We start from the raw sequence: 17,100 nt of genomic DNA, 5'->3' as shown, positions 1-17,100 counted from the left end.
TAGTTTATGCTCGGGTCCTGACTAACTTTACATTTATTGACAACATTGAAATGTCAAAAGTACAGTGAGCTTATAGTCTTACATTTCGTGAAGGTCACTAGCTGTGGTTTGTAAGACCCCAATAGTGTTGTCATGTGCAAGCAGCTTCAGCTTTGTCATGATAAAATAGATCTTATCATCCCTTTCCTTTGTAAATTATTTTAATATTTAAGTATGTATTTCATGACTTAATTATCTAATTCGGTAAATTTTGAAGTACAATTCATTACCAATGTCTCTCAGTCTTGAATAAATATTGAAGTATTTCAAATGGCAAAAAGATGTTATGACTTTTAAAGCTTTGAGCTTGGAAATGAAAAACCATTACTATTAAACAGTAATCCAAGCCATTTAACCATCGTTGTATCAGTTCTGCTGACTATAACCAAGAGAGATCTGGCTAATACATACATTGTACACTCCAGAAAATTTCAGAGGGTGTGGAATTTATGGTTGATGGATAACTCCCTCTTGCAGCTGGAAAGTACAAGACTAGATCCGGATGAATCACAGTACAGGACAATCTGGTGCTATGAATCATCATACACAACAGTGGGAATAAACATGTGAAATTAGGTCAACATAATACCAAATACATAAACCTACTACTTTTGCAGCAAGTTACCCACATCCAAAAATCCTGTACAGAATTGTCTAGGAAAACATGTGCCACTGATGCAAAAGTATTTTCCTTTTGATAGGAAAAGACTTGATATTATGTTTTTTGACATAGTGCTCATGGCACAAAAGAGAAAGCACTAAAATGCCCCATTATTAGACCCTTTGAGCACTGTAATTTTTCCCCTAAAAATATCACGGCAACATTTTATCAATTTTTATGAATTTTCTTTGATTTTTTCTCTGATGTTAGACCAAATGGACATTAATTTTTGTGGGCTGCACTTTTTGACCAAAATTTTGGGAAAAATCTGAAAAAAAATTGTTTAGATCTGAAAGACATTGTTGCCATTGTATAGTATGAATGCAACAAAAATTGACTTTGGCACTCAAAGGGTTAAGGACTTGCAAGCATGATTCATAGACCTAATGTACACCATCATTACAATGCAAACCTTCACAAATAGACCATACATACAGCACCAGAAATAAAGAAAACACTTCTAAGTGTTAAACAGCACAAACATGGTCATTTCCCATTTATGTCATGAGTTTTGTAACATTCTGTGCATTTCAAGAGTTATTTAGTGTACTGGTACATGATCTTATCAGTGATGTTTTTCTGATTTTAGCATCACCATAGACGATAGTAAAAAAAGAGGGGCTATGATTTAACATGGGATATCTGTTATATAAATGAAAACACCAACACAGTGCTAAAAAAAGTGTACTTAAAATGTAATCTAATGATAAAACCGTCAAAATCGAAATGATGCATATTTCAGCACTCTGGATTTGCATTGCCACAAGAGGAATATCTCTTCCAAGTCATTACCTTTACAATGATTGCATAATCAGCGATAAACTAACTCTTTCCTCACTACAAGTGTTCCAGTAAGTACAACAGTAAATTGTTGTTTCTGATGTTGGATTTTTTCAGAAAATGATTCTTTGGTCTTTCAAATGTGCTTGGTGGACTGTGACAGAGAACTGATTTTTACATATAGATAATTTTATAATAACAAGTTCAAAATTTTGTGTTCCACCACTGGGCAATATCTTTGACCATTTTATCACTTGTGAAGGTCACAAAAGGTAATTGCACTTTACCATTAATTTCACAAAGGCCAAGGTCAACATGTGTAAGTACAATTTTAAAACAAACCGAACTTCTTGCTTTCAAACAAAATCTCTTGAATTTTAAATAATATTCCTTTCAGAGTTGCTATGCTTCAACTTCAAAATAAGTTTTGCTAAAATAAAATGTAAAACATGTAATTGGTATAGCATCACTTACATTTAACACATTGTAAGAAATTTTGTTGCAAAAGATTTGTTACATGGCCACTCATTTACTCATACAACAAATATGCAATGCACAGACAACGCAACACATTTACTTATTTAGGGTCATTGACTGGGGAACCATGGAAGTAGAAGATGGTTCCTTCTACCTCCATGCAGAAATGATATTGATATCAGGGATAAGGATGATGTGTTACCCATTCAAAATTGCATATATTGTCAGCTACTCTCCCTCGGTCTTCATTTTTCCCTTTTATACCATGAATGAATAAACACTTATGTAACTAAGACTAAATATTACATTTGACGGAGAGAATCAATACTTAAGACTACATAGCACTCAAAATTGCATATGTTATCACTACTCTCCGGTCTTTATTTTTCCCTTTTCATTATGCCACCAATAATTACATGTAAATACTTGAGAATGAATATTATATATGTAACTAAGTCTAAATAATACACTCTAAGGCCATCATCAAAACTGAGACTAAACGGTGGTCAGTTTGGTCGTTGGATGAGTTCTTAGACGTAATTAAGTATGAAAACGTCACTCTTATTCTGAGCAAGTAGTAAATTGTTCTGCTTTTAAATAGTTTCAGATTCTGGCCATGAATGTTCAACCTCGATGCTCTGGCTGAATCTGGGGTACAGTAATGCTAGAATAACAGTGAGTTGTCAGGGGTCCACTTAATGATGTAACCGACAATTTCAAACACAAGGAGAAACAAAATTTCTCAGTATGACACAAAATGAACATGAAGCAATTCAAAAGTTGTTATTGCCGCCATCACACAGTCCTTCAACTCGGGCGCCTTATAGGATCAACAAACACACAAGACATTTGAGTGTACAAATATTTACAAGGTTAATTTGAAGATAGCGATGAATTTAACATGCAAAAGTCTGCAAAACGCAGTTTTTGGGTATTTTGTGAAAATGTTCACTAAAAGACTGGTTGCTTACATTTGGGCCATCACTTTTTGTCGGAACGGTGCTGTGCGCCACTCTTCCGCCATTTTCGCCTTCCTGGTTGGCAGACATTGACTACTGCGCAAGACCAATTTAATGAGTAACAATAAATCTCTTCTCTTTCGTGTACAGGTCAATACTTTTTCATTTCACTGAGTTGCTTCTGTAACATTATAGTATTAACATAAATTTTGATTACGAAATACTGAATATCATGCGGATTAGTCATAAATTTGCCGTGCAAATAACAGTACAAGAACATTTTACGGCAGCATAGCCTCGTTCTCAATCCAATATGTCAGCGCCCTTCGGAGTAAACGCGGAGCAATCAATATTTTTTTCCGAAAGGACACATGAAAAGGTACACAGGTGATAAGTTATGTAACACCATACGCTAACAAAGCGGATTACAGATCAAAAGCCAAATTGTTCTTTCCTTCGGCACAAGTTGCAAGGCTCACTCGTAGAACTGCATCCTACAAGTAGCAAGTGCCTCCCCTGGATCGATCGAATCGGAATACATATACAGGAGAAAATTCACGTAACTTTCGACCCCTGCGATATGGCGATAAAAACTTTTCTTTATCTATCTTTATGTATCGGTTTACTAGCTGTTATAGGCGGCGTCTATTTCACCAAACGCCCAGAGATGTTAAAGGCGTTTAAAGAGACATTTATTGACCTGGGTCAAAAAGTTAAACTTCTCTTTGGGTATGACGGCTCATCCCAAAAGAAAACGTCGTCGGAGGTGTCAAAGGTTTTCACTCTAGAAGAATTAAAGCATTTGAAAGGTGGCCCCGGTAGCAAAGGGCTGTGTGTAGCTGTATTAGGAAAAGTATTTGATGTGTCTGCTGGCAAAAAGCATTATGGGCCCGGTGGTGGTTACGAATTCTTTTCAGGTAATGTAAATCTACCCTATTTATATATTATCTGTATTCCACACTTACACTATACCTATGGATTATGGAACACATTATTACTTCAATTACAGAAATTAATATTTTGTTAATTTATTGATGTATGTGGTTTGTGTTTGTATACATACATAATTAAATTAGATACATAAATACAAATATATATATTATATATATACATATATTACACACACACACCATACCACACATATATATATATATATATATATATATATATATATATATATATATATATATATATTATTATTATTATTATTATTATTATTTTTTTTTTTTTTTATTATTATTATTTGTTTATTTCGGACAACATTAGTCCATATAAATTACACAAAGGAAATACAGATACTGTGATACAAAAAAAGAAAAATGGTGTTGGATATACTATCCATATATAAATTCATTCACTAACCATGAAAGATCGACTTTCTCCACAGGTTACGCAAGTCAGAACTGTAAAACAGTACATCATTGACCATTCTTACAATTGTATTTTCACTGTAAGATATTCTTTTCATCAGACTATACATTTGCTTTCGTAAAAGAGCATCAAAACTATCAATCCTATTAGAAACAAACATAGAGCTTGCACTACTGCGTCTCTCATAGCCAAGAAAAATGCGAGCTGCATTATTGTAACCAACTTTCATTTTTTCAAGACACCAGCAGTATAATTAACCCACAGATTACCACCATATAATTGGTAACAATATGCTTTGAAAAGGTTACACTTTACATTCAATGAACATAATGAAAATTTTCTCAAAAGCATATTTGCAGATACATATAATGCTCTCCTTTGACACTCAATGTCTTCATTATCACTAAACTGGTCCGTCACCAAATACCCAAGATGCTTTTCTTTGCTACAAATGTAATTTTCATACCATTAAGATAAACAGATGGAGTGTATACAATCTGAGTGCGTTTTGAAATGACACACATATATATATATATATAAACAGGCACACAAGCAGCGTGCCCGTGTGCACACACACACAGAGGTGATACCAAATATGCTAGTCTGGCTGGGACGAGGATACCGCGACATTGGCACTATAGGCATTATCGGATAATATTATCTAAGTTAGAGTCTAATATTAGACGAGTGGGGAAGAGGCAGATGCCCGACATGCTGTTTTATCGGATAATATCCGATAAAATCGATAATATCGTCTAAAATCTAAGTTAGAGTCTAATATTAGACGAGTGCCCGACATGCTGTTTTATCGGATAATATCCGATAAAATCGATAATATCGTCTAAAATCTAAGTTAGAGTCTAATATTAGACGAGTGGGGAAGAGGCAGATGCCCGACATGCTGTTTTATCGGATAATATCCGATAAACTCGATAATATCGTCTAAAATCTAAGTTAGAATCAAATAATATTAGATGAGTGGGAAGGGGCAGATGCCCGATATGCTGTTTTATTGGATAATATCCGATAAACTCGATAATATCGTCTAAAATCTAAGTTAGAGTCTAATATTAGACGAGTGCCCGACATGCTGTTTTATCGGATAATATCCGATAAAATCGATAATATCGTCTAAAATCTTAGTAAGAGTCTAATATTAGACGAGTGAGGAAGAGGCAGATGCCCGAAATGCTGTTTTATCGGATAATATCCGATAAACTCGATAATATCGTCTAAAATCTAAGTTAGAATCAAATAATATTAGATGAGTGGGGAAGGGGCAGATGCCCGATATGCTGTTTTATTGGATAATATCCGATAAAATCGATAATATCGTCTAAAATCTAAGTTAGAGTCTAATATTAGACGAGTGGAGAAGAGGCAGATGCCCGACACGCTCTTTTATTGGATAATATATTGGCCACTTCACTACCTGTCTAATATTAGACTCTAACTTAGATTTTAGACATTTTATCGATTTTATCCGATAACATCCGATGAAAGAGCATGTCGGGCATCTGCCTCTTCCCCACTCGTCTAATATTAGACTGTAAATTAGATGTTAGTGTCTAATATTAGACGAGTGAGGTATGACTGACGTCCGAAATGCTGTTTTATCGGATATTATCAGATAAATTTGGTAATATTGTCTAAAATCTAAGTTAGAGTCTAATATAAGCCGAGTGGGCAAGAAGCAGATTCCCGACTTGCTGTTTTATCAGATAATATCTGATAAAATCGATAATATCGACTAAAATGTAAGTTAGAGTCTAATATTAGACGAGTTTTAAGAGGCAGATGCCTGACATGCGGATAATATCCGATAAAATCGATAATATCATCTAACTTCTAAGAGTCTAATATTAGAAGCAGATGGGTGGAAAATTCTAAAAAGGGTGGAAAATTCTAAAAACGCTGTTTTATCGGATAAAATCGATAATATATCCCTAAAAGATCACTTTGGTATCATGTTCCTGGAACTCTCTAACTTAGAAATTTTAGACGATATTATCCGATAATAAAGAAAAAGCCAATGTCGCACCTTCATGGCTGGGACATTATTAGGCCAAATGGAGCATCATATGTAATACATGCATATACCGGTATATGCCTTTTCTTCAAGATTCTATGTTTGATATTCTTTTATCTAGGCAGGGATGGTACAAGGGCATTTGTTACCGGTGATTTCACTGAAAAGGGTCTGACTGATGACCTATCTGGATTTACACCATCACAAGGACTGGAAGTTAAATCTTGGGTAGATTTCTATGAGAAACAATACATATATGTCGGTAAGAGAATTTACGGTGAACTGTGATTCTCACCTGTAAAATATTGTCAAAGTCCAACAGGTAGTATACATGTGTAGCAACTGACATAAAGAAGAAAAGTCTTTTTATGTGAGTCACTTTGGTACGTCTATCCAAAAAAATAGAGAATTTAACCTGGTATATGAACAACTTAAAATAAATATCAAATTGATGTGATGTGTTGATATGATTGGTTGATGTGTTGAAGATTTAAATTCTTAGACAGGAAATGAAAGCAATTTGAAGAACCAAACTGTATCTCGGATATTTTTAGTCTCCAAGCGTATTTTCTTACTTCGCAATTTAAGTTAAAGAGCACTTACAAGGTAATGTTTATAATCATTTCGGCAGTGCCCCTATACTTTGCTCTTGGCAACATCTCCTGTATATGTATAACCGCTTATACCACTGCATTTCTCACCAAATTTGCAGGGAAGTTGCAGGGTAGATACTACAACAAAGATGGTAAGCCCACTGAAGAGTTAGCCAGGGTTGAGGCGCTGATTGCCAAGGGTGAAGAGGAGAAGAGTCAGGACCAGGAGATCAAGAATAAATACCCACCTTGTAACTCAGAATGGACCCAGCAAAAAGGTGGCAGGGTGTGGTGTTCCAACAGAAGGTAAGGCAGTACCAATGTTGTATTTGTCTGAACACTTTCAAGTCAGCTTGAGAATCTTTTAAACTTTCTTGTGTTTGACTTAATTATATATAAAAAATTCCTGAATGAGTCTAAGGAAAGAGTACACCAGAGGCTGTGATGTGTCAAATTGCCTAACTGGGCTCTCTCAGTATATAGTCCTCGGTATCATCCAGGTATTCTTATAAATACCATGTGTCTGTTTATTCAAGTGATAATTGATTGCAAATTTTATGTAATTCCTGAAGTTTATAATTTGAAAAGAATATCAGATTAGGCTTCATCCATGACACTCAAAAGTTGATTTGAAGTCTAGCTCTGCATAACACCAGTCATCAGGTACCCTATTACCAGTGCTACAAGTTTCAAAACCTTACATTTTCTTAGGTGTTAATGTTTTGTCATCTTTTTCAGTGGTGGCATAGAGAGAGATTGGGTCGGTGTGCCTAGACTGTTCTTCAAACCCGGATCGACCCAATCAAGATGTGCCTGCATAAGGACCACAGGACCACCATCAGACAATCTGGAAGCCAAAGATCATCAAAATAGAGGAGATTTGGATAATCCTAACTTGAAAGAATACAAGGACTGCGATCCAACATCTCCATCCTGTAGACTACCAAAAACGTAGTGTCTGAACCAGCTTTTTCGAATGTCAGTGTCTAACACCCTAAAAGGTAGAATGCACCATACAGAAAGACATTCAGATTCTCTACTGTGTACAATACCTTGCTGATATGCTGTTTGTGTAGACTCAAATTTCAAGCTGGTAGAGTAAAAGAAGTTTTCACTCTCTTTGTTTTAAAACTCTGAAATTTAATTTTTTTCACAACAGACTTAAGATAAGAATTATGGCCATTTTGAATGCTATTGTCATACAAAGGTAAATTTTGATTGTGTATAATTTTCTCTTGTATCAAAAATTTATATGGTTGACCCCGACTTTTTCTCTTTACTTTGAAGTAAATCTGTAGAATGTCAGTTTTTAGATCCTTACTCACTGCACCATGTTGAAACACCTCTGCATTTGACTTTACCGTACAATCCGTGGCAAACGAATGTTGTACACATTCAGTAAATTTTCTGTTCCTTTGTCTTTGAGAAGAATGAAAACTAATACAATTGTATGAAAGAACTTTGTAGGTACATTACAAGTAATTAAAAATGGGCAGGAGCATTTTGTGTTAATTAGAAGATAATTTGTGTTTGACTACATCTTAAGATGATAAAATATATCTGTATTTGTATCTAGTACTGAAGTACTTGCAGTAGTTGAGAGATTTTGTCACAAATTATTGAATCAAAAGTGTTATGTACTCATGAACCTGTATGACAATTGAGATGAAAACTACGGGTCCATAGCTGAAAGCATCACTTGTATGTTCCTTGAAGAAAGCACACACAAAAATTCAGAGCAGCTGTGACTCCATCATTAACTCCAGGTTTCTGGAAAGTGTACCTTGCTCACAACTGCTCTAACATGCATTATTTTTATCTGGTCCATAATTTTGACACAGCCAGCTGTTCAGCAAGCTGAATCAGTTTACAAACAATCTAGATTTTAATTGAAAGTTTGTGAATATTGAATTTGTACCAATTATTGTTATTGATTTCTGTCACTGGTAATCTCATCAATCTTTGTAATATAATCAAGTTAAGATTGTTGTGTAATTTAATAATGTTGATATGAACTGAATCTATAATTATTGCGAAAAGGAACATTTGGTTAGTGTAAATATGGTGGTGATTATAAGTATTGATTTTACGTTCATAAATTTCAATTTTTGGATTTTTAAAAATTACTATTACATCAGAGAGTATGTTCAAATACTCGAGCAATAAGCCTTTACAAAATACATGTCTGTCAGCCAAAATAATCTATGCAAATGAAAATGTTAGTGGCAACAATGCCATTGAATGTCAACTTTCAAGGTTATACTTTCACATCATGATATTGCAAATCTATTTGATTTTATTTCATTGATTTTTTGACAGATTTGTTTCTTCCGAACAAAGTCAGGTGTTTTGAAACATGAACCGTAACCAGTACTGATAAACAGTGACAGTATATTCTCAATGAAAATGTGTTTTGTGTAATTTTAATTTCGGGAGGTGGGACCATGGCAGACTTGATCTAGTATGTTTCAGCTCAGCAGCCTTGAGAACAAGCGTATCTGGGCATACAGAATGTCAAAGAATGAATTTGTATGAGTGACAATAAAATCACAAAATGTGTTTTAAAATTACAGTTTTATACCATTGATTAAAATATCGATACAGGATATTATTCATGATTATATCCATGAAGTGGCCTTCATAGCATCATACAGCAAGCATGACAAGTAGTTTGTCTTTATTCCCACTTCACAGGAATGGTTTTACTTAGTGTACCTTAAATGCATATTGTCAATGTTTATCAAATTTAAAATATCAATTTAAAAAGATCAAAAGACTGATGATACTTCAGTTGAATAGATTATACACCATATGTACATCAAAAAATATTTCCTCAGGCTCAATCCTCCTTGTCTTGATATATGTCATTTCATATTCCAGATGTGGTTTTCATAACAGTTGCTCTGAATAACTCATAATCGTGATCTTTTTCATTAATTTTATTGTGTTTCTTAAAAAAAGCTGCAACAAGCAGAAATATTCCTATCATTAATATCTCTTGTTGTCCTTGATGACTGCAGCACACAAATATTCAGTGTCAAGGCACATTCCGAATAAACTCAGGACGCAGGTTTCCTTGAAGTCAAAATCGAAGCACTTCATATTGAGTCCATTGAAGAAGAGCCTGCCCACTTCATCTGCTGTCTGTGTTCTCGCCCGCTTCATACAATTGTAGAATGTCCGGTCACAGGAACAGTGAGACATTAGCCACAGCGATGGGTTGGTCATGTGATAACGGTGTTCAAAAGACTTCACATTGGGTCGACAATGGTCGTGTGCACGGCAACATTTGTCAGCTTCCCGCTGAGGGCCTGAAAACACATGATTTTGAAACTAGACAATTCTGTATATACCAAGCAAAGTATGTAGTAGTTTTTACCGCATATGATTATGATGATATCTATTTACCGTAAAATTTTACTCAGGTAATAGAAGTAAGAGGCTGGACTGCGGTCAATTTGTGTTATTTTTGTTTTGTAGTCAGAGACAATATGGCTAACAGGTACTAAGCTACAGAATTGTACTACTACTGTCATGCCTCGGGGACAGATAGTCAGACTCTCAAATTTCTACAATTCTTTTCTGATCTACCGCTTGTGGGGGCTCATTTTAAACTTTCACTGTCTTAGTTTTAGGAAAATTCAAAATGTAATTTCCCCGCCCATAGAGGTAACACAGGAAAGAATTTTGAATTTCAAATATCGCACAATGTTGGGTAATTTGTTTTGCTAGTTCCAAACTTCACACAGTGACTGACCCCCGATTTTTATTGTTGATTTAGTATTAAGAGAAAGGTTGAAAGTTTCATTCAGGAAAGTTTGAGCAAAAGTTTAATCTTTCACTTTCGAGGCGCATTCTACTGTAAAGTTAATTATTTGAAGAAATTTTAAAAAACCAACCTAATTTACTGTAGATATCACCAGCTATATTATTTACTCCACACCATAGAGTTCCAGGATAGATTCCATTCAGGAGAGTTTTCACGGAACCGGGCTGAGATCCACTCTTTCCAGCAGCTGTCTGATCAGAGGTGTTCGTGTTGAAATGAGTATCGTTGATCATAGTTCGCCCTCTACAGGTCACCAGAAGATAACAAGAAATCATCATTTTAAAAACAGCAAGCCATCTGAACGCATCCCGTCCAAAGGAGGATTTCCTCATAAACTTTGTAAATTTGTATACAACCTTGCAGTTAATCCGATCACAAGCGGACTAAGAATTTATAGTCAAAGAAATATTATATTTAATATCCTAATTATGGAATGGTAACATTATTTATTAAACCATATTGGTATTGCATCAGGGTTTAGCTTCTTTTTCTGCTCTGCAATACTTGATAAAATCACTGAACGCATATACTTCACATAGTAGTCTACGGACCGTCCATGATATATATATACCGGTTGTAAAGTAGACATTATGAAAAGAAGCATTTTCAGTGGTTTTGTCAGGTAATGCAGGTTATCGGAAAATACATGGTAACTATGGTTAGTTCCGCTTACCCAGTCACGTCTGTCGATCTCTGATTTATTCCAATGATGCTGTTCGATTTTGCCCGTCTCTCCTCTGCGGAATCCTCTAAGTACATGATATACCGGCAAGCTGAAAGCAAATCTCTCATGTCTGTCGTCTGGTTCACAAACTGTACAATGTTTCTGTTGACATACTCATTTCGGATGAGACCGCTGATCCATAAGATAGCGTCTGCTGCCCTCCCATCTTCCAAGACGTCGCAACTGACGAGCTTCGTCTCTCTGACGTCCGACTGAAGCACGGCCTTCACGAATGACGTCCCATCTGTGACTTGGTAGATTGTAAAATTGCCCCCGCACTCGCTTCCCGGGAGGCCGCGAAGAAACGCGATCGTATCCCTCACCTCGGAGTCGTGCAACGGGTACCGACGAAAGAACTGTATCGCACTGATAAGATACGCAAGCACTAAGACAAACGTCTTAAAGGAGAATTCTATCACCGGCATGGCTGTTTTCTAACTCTCATATTTTTACCCTTTCCACAACTTTCCCTGGTCATTTTTTTTTCACATTATGGCTGAACACAAACGTCAATTTGAGAGCCCTCATAGAGAACAGGAAACCCACATGAACGAGATGGAATCGTAGATGCTAGCATCGTGAAATTTCGGGTTCCAATATTCTTAGGTTGTATCAATGATCCTCGATCAAGATATATATCAAGCAATTATCCAGAGGTGAATTTTGTTTCACACACAACCGTGTGTTCTTTCTCTTTGAACTGCTTTAGGCTTATTAAATTACAAACTGAATTTCGAAATTTGTTAAAATTATGTACAGGGGAAATATCACGGACATTGTTTCTTTCGTTAATCTCTAGTGACAGCTTCGTCGCGTTGAAGGACAGAGAATATAACTTCCATGGCAACAATATCATAAAACGTTCCATCCAACGACGTATGACCATCGCAGCCAAGCCTCAGGGCAGAGTTCCGAGAGTGCACGAAACCCGAAATACCTATCCATGCCGCAGTGCATAGTGTAACATATGTGTGCGGTGATGGCATATGTTCCAAAAAATATATATTATAGTGTAAAGTGATGTGTAAAATGAAGGTATAAGAGCTCTGTATTTGAGTAATGGCACTCATATTAAATTGAGATTACAATGAGTGTCGTAGTTAGAACTGTACGGACAATGGGTTAAAGCCATGTGTTTTCCTGGACATTTCCATAAGTCAAGAACAACTTGAAGCTACTTCAAGAAAAGGGATATTTTGCCGCACCCCGTCTTCTGGAAATTGAATGAATAAAAGACAATGATAAATAAGCTCCTCTACTTCTAAATGTGATGTGTTTCCTCTGTAGGTTTGTCCGTAAAAAGACTTCTTCTATTTAATGCAAAGTTCGAAAAAGGGCATCGGCAAGTTTTCAAAAACAGTAGCAGTGAATATACACCCTTTCAAATTCTATCGTACTGACCATTCCGTGATGTCAAAGACATCGTCCTTGATGTCAGCTGGGTATAATAATTGATTTCCGACGTAAAAGTATTTTACCAGCAAATAGGAGTTTCTCTCCAACATTTTAAATAGGATAGCATAGAAGTACCCATCATCCCTTTACTTTATGCGTATTTATCATCTGAATCTTCCAGCTTTCAGTCAAAAAATCGAAAGGCAGTATGTAGCGAGGAGTTGAGCAGACTACTATGTCAACTCCTTTATTTATGGTTTTCTAAACTTTCTTTGTTTTATCGTTCACGTTTGCTGTCCTCGCCAAAGGGAGCAAAGACCAAAGTGATGAATGCATGCAAAGGACACAGCAAAGATGAAGATAATGAATCAGTCCACGGGTTCGATTTTACATATAAGCAGATTTGCCACTGTCCAAGAAAAGTCGTAAAGCTCAGAACACATCTACAGTAGAATTATGTTTTTTGGTTAACATTCAAACGACAGATCAAGAACATAGAACTGATGAACTCTGCCATATGCGGCATATGTGTGATACCCCGGTAACTGACTGTCACTCAATGTCTTCATTTCCGATTGTCAGTTAGAATGCGCCCCGGGGACATATATTCGGACTCTCAAACTTTTTCAATTCTTTTCTGATCTACCATTTGTGGGGGTTCGTTTTAAAGCTCTTGGCGTAAGAAAACTTTTTACCGGCTTAGTTCGATTTTTTCTTTCTTAAAGTTAACACAGAGATGCCGGCTATTTTGAATTTCCATAATTGGTAAATGTTGAGTAGGCCTAATTTGTTTCTCTAGATCCAAAATTTGTACGATGACCCCCGATTTTCATTCTTGATTTTTGAAAGAGAATGCTTGAAATATTCTTTATTGGAAGTTTGAGCAAAAGTTTTCTTTCACTTTCTCGACAGTATAGCGGTCAGTATCTCTGCCTATAACGCGGAAGACCGGCGTTGAATTCACCGTCAGGAGTATTCGTTTTTCAAAATAATTCACAGTTTATTACAGGGCAATATATTACCATGCCCTGCCTGTCGCATTTTGATTGGTCGAGCTGAACCACGTGACTGACCACAAATACACAGTAATGGTCTGTTTACATGCCCGTGAATATGAATAATAAGATTAACAACTCAAAGTATCGTATCTTTACAGCTCAAACGTAAATCTTAATCAATCACAAAATAAAATGGATAACTTGTGGGCCAAGTTGAGATACTTTTTTTCTGAAAATGTCTCCGGATTTGCCAATATTTTACAGCGCGCGTGACAGTGCGTCGCGTATTGCTCAGTTCTGGGGCCCAGTTGTCGTTCGCTCCGAAAATTTTCGCAAATTTTGACGGTTTTCTCCGGTTCGATGATAATATAATGGAAATAACAGACTCCGCTCTGACCATTAACGTTTATTTGTGGGCGCGGGCTCGAGGAAAGCCAAAATTAACGGGCTCGGAAGCCTCGCCCGTTAATTTTTGGCTTTCCTCTCGCCCTTGCCCACAAATAAACGTTAATGGTCAGCGCGTCGCCCGTTATTTCTATAATAGGGCAATATATCGCGGGTAATATAACTTCACATTCAACGCACTTGTTAAATTTTTCAGTGCTCTGTTGTTAAAAAATACTCCCCGACGGGGAATTGAACCCCGGTCTTCCGCGCGACAGGCGGAGATACTTACCACTATACTATCGAGGATTTCATACCCCAATGCAATTGGACTGGAATCTAATCTCTCACACGGGTTGGAAAATTTCTGACTCACACAAATTTCGTTGACTATCGGGTACTTTGTTTCTTAAGTACCACAATTTGCACAGTAACCCCAATTTCTATTTTCAATGTTGAAAGACAGTTTTTGAAAGTTTTTGAAGAAAGTTTGAGCAAAAGTTTAAGTTTAGCTAAATGACATTAAAATATTTCTAAACCTTTACAGTTGCCAAAAGGTGTCACAGTCGATTTTATTTCAGATATGTACCAACCTTTCTGGTACTATACATTCGCTGTGTATATTAGCGATATGATACACTTGGTTGGTCGTGCGGCATATGGAGGCGATGTTTACCATCTACATACTGAATATTTGAAGATTCCATTGGGAGCAGAGCAAGAAATTTGAGTTATCTATGCACAGAGCAAAATTCTGAGAAACGGTCAAAAGTTACAGATATTGTCCATGGTGCGAAGTTCATATGTGATTGAGCTGTTGAATTCCAGCGCCACGAATCGGTGCATGGCACATCATGGCTACATCATATTTTTACTTAATATCTATCATATCAATAATTTTGACTGGGGTCACATTTTACAATTGATGAATTGAGGGGGTCCTATTCTAGAATGAATACTTTCAAGTATGAGGGGGCTCAACTTTTACATTTCTTACATTTATTTAATTCCACCAGCACCCGTCTTCGTAAATAGAGAAGGCTCCCTTTTGGCTGAAAATATCACTACGTCTACATAGCTAAACTTTGCAAACAAGTTTACTTTTTTTTTTTAAATCAACAACTTCGCCAAGTGTATGTCGTCGAATATGCCATTGAAACCTTGCCACCAACGCAGCACGATAGTGGTAATTTGTGATTGTCGGCGGTGTTAAAGCCTCATAGCTGTATCTTTTTTCTCTTTTTTTCCCCCGATAAGATGGTTTGAAATAAAATGTAACCATACCGGTATGTGAAAATGCTTAGGGTGGGCAATCAACAGTTATGAACTGTTTTCTTTAGCATATACAGAATAGTGAGGACATAGATTTAGGGGATATACTACATCCAGTTTAGGATAAAGCTGTGTAGACATGAATTTGGTAAGGCTCTGACATAAAAACATGGCATTTATTTATCATTACTTTTATAATAATATGTATTAAAACAATGTACCCTCTGATTCAACACGTGGTCATTCCCGTCTTCTTGACAATTATATTTTTTACTGATTTATAGCATCTCCGTTTTAACTTCATCACGATGTTGTACATTAAACAATCTACTACATTAAACAATCTTACAAGTACTATCACACAAAACAACTGATATTTGATATGTAGTTACAGTAATATTAATAAAATTATTATCCTATTGATGTGATCCTCGATAGTATAGTGGTAAGTATCTCCGCCTGTCACGCGGAAGACCGGGGTTCAATTCCCCGTCGGGGAGGAATTTTTTAGCAAGCACCTGTGTTTATACAGAACGATACGATAACGTCTGCCGACGTTGTGGTGGGACCACATTCAGAAAGACGTTTCCTATACAATTTTTGGTTTCGGCTTTCATGTCACCCTCCAGCTCGGCAATTTCCTTTTCAAAGATATAAATAAATTGCTTGTTGACACAACATTTCCTATACGTTAGGAACATTTACTGGTACATTTGAGTTGCTTTTAAGGATTCATTGCAACGAGAAAATTGTCATTTGTGTAGAATTATGCAAAAATTCGTTTATCACTTGACTTTGAACTAACTTGAAACTGTGGGAATGGTGGACATGGTCGTGTATCTTGTAAACTGGTAGTCTGCATAAAACTTGGAAGGAGCACATGAGAGTTTGTACTCCGTTATATTTTAATTCGATTCCAGGATTACATCGTTTCAATAAAATCGCTTTCAGATATTTCATGCTTGTTTCCTTAAAAATTGCTATTCTCGTCTATCACACAAATTCCATTAACCATTTTTCATGAAATAAAAATTGCTGCCAAACTTCGGATATGAAAACCAACCGATATTAATTAAAGTTCACACTTATATATGAATGGTGTATTAGACTCGGTTCAAGTGGGTTTTTTAAAAGTATAAATTCATTTGCAATAATTTCTCTTGTGTCTCTTCTATTTCATACAAACCTATTTAAAATGTGGAAGCCCAGGTCAAGTTTTCCCAGCGATGTAAAAGCGTTTACCTATGAGTCTGCGCAGTAGTGAGTTAGTTTCTGTCGGATTAAGTGCGGAGCAAGTCACTCAAAGGCACTAGAAGACCAGTCTACACTTTGGACTATTCTCCATGGCTACCATACTTAACAATTCTACCATGGAGGTAGAAAGAAAGACCTCCATGTTCTAACTAAAGACTGACAATTTTTCAAAAAATGTGTTTCATTGTCACAACCATACAACTTGAACTGTAATTGTAGTTACAAATATCCTTACCTAGACTTGGTTGCAGTCAGTGAAAAAAGACTGTCTCAATCAATTGAAATGCATGCCTTTCTATTTTCATAGAAAACTCAGTTTCATGAGCTCAACGGCA

The 17,100-nt window shown here is 36.1% G+C and overlaps 3 protein-coding genes and 2 non-coding genes across 23 annotated transcripts in view; 2 read left to right on the top strand and 3 right to left on the bottom strand.

The window, feature by feature from the left end:
• LOC139145305 (mediator of RNA polymerase II transcription subunit 15-like) overlaps positions 1–3,074 on the bottom strand; it is a 153,767-nt gene extending 150,693 nt beyond the window's left edge. For 14 of the 19 annotated variants that reach the window (XM_070716355.1, XM_070716357.1, XM_070716359.1 and 11 more), the window contains exon 1: positions 2,929–3,074. In XM_070716355.1, coding sequence (XP_070572456.1) covers positions 2,929–2,981 — 53 coding nt within the window. In that variant the 5' untranslated portion in view covers positions 2,982–3,074. The remainder of the gene's footprint in view (positions 1–2,928) is intronic. The other 5 variants (XM_070716361.1, XM_070716364.1, XM_070716368.1 and 2 more) reach the window with 1 other exon arrangement.
• A 136-nt stretch (positions 3,075–3,210) lies between these two features.
• On the top strand, positions 3,211–9,479 carry LOC139145309 (neuferricin-like). Its single transcript, XM_070716395.1, has 4 exons — positions 3,211–3,833; positions 6,438–6,578; positions 7,029–7,215; positions 7,648–9,479. The coding sequence occupies exons 1-4, from the start codon at positions 3,497–3,499 to the stop codon at positions 7,862–7,864; spliced, it is 882 nt and encodes a 293-aa protein (XP_070572496.1). The 5' UTR covers positions 3,211–3,496; the 3' UTR covers positions 7,865–9,479.
• A 418-nt stretch (positions 9,480–9,897) lies between these two features.
• LOC139146173 (uncharacterized) lies at positions 9,898–11,887 on the bottom strand. Its single transcript, XM_070717582.1, has 3 exons — positions 11,412–11,887; positions 10,809–10,981; positions 9,898–10,220 (listed from the first exon to the last, which is right to left on the bottom strand). Exons 1-3 carry the CDS (start codon positions 11,885–11,887, stop codon positions 9,898–9,900), a joined length of 972 nt encoding a protein of 323 aa, XP_070573683.1.
• A 2,589-nt stretch (positions 11,888–14,476) lies between these two features.
• Positions 14,477–14,548, bottom strand: Trnad-guc (transfer RNA aspartic acid (anticodon GUC)). The gene has a single exon. It is a non-coding gene; the product is annotated as a tRNA-Asp (tRNA).
• A 1,391-nt stretch (positions 14,549–15,939) lies between these two features.
• Trnad-guc (transfer RNA aspartic acid (anticodon GUC)) lies at positions 15,940–16,011 on the top strand. Its single transcript has one exon. It is a non-coding gene; the product is annotated as a tRNA-Asp (tRNA).
• The last annotated feature ends 1,089 nt before the right edge of the window (positions 16,012–17,100 follow it).

The sequence above is a fragment of the Ptychodera flava genome, chromosome 12 (assembly GCF_041260155.1).
Source record: "Ptychodera flava strain L36383 chromosome 12, AS_Pfla_20210202, whole genome shotgun sequence".
Classification (NCBI taxonomy): domain Eukaryota; kingdom Metazoa; phylum Hemichordata; class Enteropneusta; family Ptychoderidae; genus Ptychodera; species Ptychodera flava.
This window is presented reverse-complemented; position numbering and strand designations above follow the sequence as displayed.

Bases quoted from the DNA above. Each gene is read 5' to 3' on its own strand.
- LOC139145309 (XM_070716395.1), top strand. From the start codon at position 3,497: ATGGCGATAAAAACTTTTCTTTATCTATCTTTATGTATCGGTTTACTA. The intron at 6,579-7,028 runs GTAAGAGAATTT...CCAAATTTGCAG, and splicing joins GAAACAATACATATATGTCG to GGAAGTTGCAGGGTAGATAC. The intron at 7,216-7,647 runs GTAAGGCAGTAC...CATCTTTTTCAG, and splicing joins GTGTGGTGTTCCAACAGAAG to TGGTGGCATAGAGAGAGATT.
- LOC139146173 (XM_070717582.1), bottom strand. From the start codon at position 11,887: ATGCCGGTGATAGAATTCTCCTTTAAGACGTTTGTCTTAGTGCTTGCG. The intron at 10,982-11,411 runs GTAAGCGGAACT...GGTGACCTGTAG, and splicing joins AGATCGACAGACGTGACTGG to AGGGCGAACTATGATCAACG. The intron at 10,221-10,808 runs GTTGGTTTTTTA...ATGTGTTTTCAG, and splicing joins TGATATCTACAGTAAATTAG to GCCCTCAGCGGGAAGCTGAC.